At 38.3% G+C, this 3,611-nt stretch overlaps 1 protein-coding gene across 1 annotated transcript; it reads left to right on the top strand.

Moving 5' to 3' along the window:
- Positions 1-2,411: 2,411 nt before the first annotated feature.
- On the top strand, positions 2,412-3,077 carry LOC102660447 (uncharacterized). The gene has a single exon (XM_006593120.1). It carries the CDS (start codon positions 2,412-2,414, stop codon positions 3,075-3,077), a length of 666 nt encoding a protein of 221 aa, XP_006593183.1.
- The last annotated feature ends 534 nt before the right edge of the window (positions 3,078-3,611 follow it).

Genomic DNA, 3,611 nt, shown 5'->3' with positions numbered 1-3,611 from the left:
ATTAAAGGTAGATGATGGCATTCAAAGAATGATAGTGCCGGTTCAAATTTTAAGAAGAAAAAAAAACAATTATACTATATTTCAATTATAGACAATAACAGTGCTCATCTTAATACCACCACATCGATAGCAACAGAATGAGTAAAATTGCAACCTGCCTGTCCACCCATTAACCTAATTACCCAGTCACTGTAAAGTTTGAAATGCTTCCTTGTCCAGGTTTTTTTTCCAGCTTGCTTATATAGCTCATGCTTCCATTTATATTATGTTTTCTATTGGTCTTTCCTTTTTAACCTTTTGATTTCATTTAAGTTCGAGAATGTGTTCTACTTTTAAAAAGTTTGATATGTTAAAATGTGTTCTACTTCTAAAGGCTTTACTAAGAGGATTTGAATTAGCTTCTGGTCTAAAGATTAATTTTTGCCAAAAGTCAGTTTGGGATTATAGGTGGTGGAGTCAATTGGGCTCTGGAAGCAGCTAATATCCTGCATTGCAGACAACTGGATTATCCTTTTTTTTTTTGGAAGGCAAAAATATGTATATTAATATTAAACAGAACAGTACCAGAGGTACTGAAAATAAAAGATACAAGACACAAAAGTGCCACCTTCCAAAAAGCAGATCAAACCCAACAATAACCCAGCACAAGGACCCCAATACATATAATCATAAATTTAACCAAAGGCCATCACAAGGAATGCCTTACTGCTAGATTCTTTGAAGAGGAAATTAAAGCAGCAGTGTGGGCTTGTGGAGGAGATAAAAGCCCTGGTCCTGATGGCTTTAATTTCAATTTTATAAAGCAGTTTTGAGAGACTTTAAAACCTGATTTTACTAGGTTCCTGGATGAGTTTTATATCAATGGCAAATTCCCTAAAGGAAGCAATGCCTCTTTCATAGCCCTCATACCCAAGACCACTAACCCTCAGACTCTTCGTGATTATAGACCCATCTCTCTTATAGGATGTGTCTATAAAATAGTGTCCAAAATCCTGGCTACTAGGCTGGCTCGTGTATTACCTCACCTAATAGATGAAAGGCAAACAACTTTTCTTAAAGGGAGCCATATTCTTCATGGGGTGATGATTGCTAATGAGGTTATTGTTGAAGCCAAGTATAAAAAAAATCCTTGCATGATCTTCAAAGTGGATTTTGAAAAAGCATATGATTCGGTCTCTTGGGGCTTTTTAAACTACATGATGATGAGGATGGGTTTCTATGAAAAATGGAGACAATGGATATATGGATGTTTGTCTAGTGCAACCATATCAATTCTAATTAATGGCAGCCCCACTTCGGAGTTTGTGCCATAGAGAGGATTAAGGCAGGGTGATCCCTTTGCCCCATTTCTTTTTAACATAGTAACTGAAGGACTTACCGGGTTGATGAGGACAACAATCTCTAAAAATTTGTTCCACAGTTACCAAGTGGGGAGACAAAAGGACGAGATTAATATTCTGCAATATGCAGATGATACGCTGTTTTTTGGAACTGCAACTATGGATAATATTAGAGTCCTGAAATCTATCCTCCGAATCTTTGAGATGGATTCCGGTCTCAAGATTAATTATGCCAAAAGCCAATTTGGGTGCATGGGAAAATCAGAGGTTTGGTGTAGGGAGGCAGCCCTTTTTCTCTACTGTGGTCAGTTGGATATCCCCTTTTCCTTCCTTGGAATCCCAGTGGGGACAACATCTAAAAGCTGGAATGTGTGGCAGCCTATCATTAGCAAGTTTGAACTCAAACTTAGTAAATGGAAGCAGAAAAGTCTGTCCATGGGAGGAAGGATAACACTCATTAATTCTGTATTAACAACGCTTCCCATCTATCTGTTGTCCTTCTTTAGAGTTCCTAAAAATGTGGTTCATAAGCTAGTCTCAATTCAGAGAAACTTTCTTCGGGGAGGAGGATCTAAGGTGACCAAGATTGCTTGGGTAAATTGGGATACTATCTACCTTCCCAAGAACAAAGGGTGGCTTGGGATTAAAGACTTGTCCAAGTTTAATAAGGCCTTGCTTGGTAAATGGGGTTGGGACTTGGCAAATAGCCAGGATCAGTTTTGGGCCAGAATATTAATGTCCAAATATGGAGGGTGGAATGCATTGTGCTATGGCAGAAACAGAGCTGACTCTTCTCCTTGGTGGAAGGATTTAAGATATGTTTTCCAATAGCATCATGGAAATTGCATCTTCAATAATTTGAAGTGGAAGGTAGGTGATGGGACCAGAATCAAGTTCTGGAAAGACAAGTGGAGGGAGGATGATTTAAGTCTCCAAGATAAGTACCCAACCCTATATCAAGTGAGCACTCAGCAGAATCATACTATCAACTCAATGGGCCTCTTAATTGGTAGTAGATGGGAGTGGAAGGTACAATGGAGGAGACATTTCTTTGACCACGAAATTGATACCATGGTAGCATTCATGGCTGACATTGAGGGTGTTCAGATCCAACCTTCAAGTCGGGATTTTCTCAGCTGGGGGGCTGATCCTGCTGGTTATTACTCCACAAAGTCAGCCTACAATCTCCTCAAGGCTGAGGGCAATTCTATTTCTGAAGACAGCAACTACAAGATCATTTGGAGACTGAAAATTCCCCCAATAGCAAGTGCTTTCTCTTGGAGAATCTTCAAGAACAGACTACCTACTAGGGATAATCTAAGGAGGAGACATGTGGAGCTGCCCTCTTACAACTGTCCTCTTTGTGATCAGGATGAGGAAACTACTGGCCATATTATGTATTCTTGTAGGAAAACTAGACATCTTTGGTGGGAGAGTTTGAGATGGGCCAATAGGATGGTTCCTTTCCCTATTGAACCCAAATGCCATTTTGTGAAATTCTCTCAATGGAGTGGAAAAAGCAATGTAGACAACCGATGGAAAGCTTTCTGTATAGCTTTATCCATGACTATTTGGAAGCATAGAAATGCCTTGGTGTTTAACAACCAGAATTTCAGCACCGAAAAAGTCATGGACGAAGCTTTGTTTCACACTTGGTCTTGGATCAACTGCATGGAGAAAGATTTCCATACACATTTTAATCAATGGTCTACTTGCTTAAAGGAGGAAATGTCCTAGGGGTATTCTTTGGTTGTATGGGTATCCACCTATTGTGGTTATATCTTATGTAGTTGGGGCTGGCAGATTTCTGCCTTTGTATATTTTGATATATTTCAGTACACCTAGTACTGATCAACTATTAATAATATCAGATTTTTGCTGTGCAAAAAAAAAAAAGATTGGTAGACCAATGGTTAAATGATGTATTGAAAACTTTCTCTCCATATTTTAGCCAGGACCAAGCTAGAATTAAGGCATCATCCAACACCTTTTGAGATTCAAAAGGAATGCCATGAAACAACAAGGAATTCCTAAGCAATCAGCAGACCTTTCTATTTCTATTTTTTACACATTTAAAACTCAAACATATAAAATAAAAAATATATAACAAACTAACAAAGATAAAGACAAAAAAAAGGAAATATAAACTCACCTCAATTGGTGCTGCTGCCCTTCATTTCACTCTCACAACAAATAGGAATCATGTACCTGCATGGAAGAAATAATCACACAACACACAATGATCAGAATAAGCAAATGCATATAATTAAG

This window comes from Glycine max, chromosome 12 (assembly GCF_000004515.6).
Source record: "Glycine max cultivar Williams 82 chromosome 12, Glycine_max_v4.0, whole genome shotgun sequence".
Lineage (NCBI taxonomy): Eukaryota > Viridiplantae > Streptophyta > Magnoliopsida > Fabales > Fabaceae > Glycine > Glycine max.
This window is presented reverse-complemented; position numbering and strand designations above follow the sequence as displayed.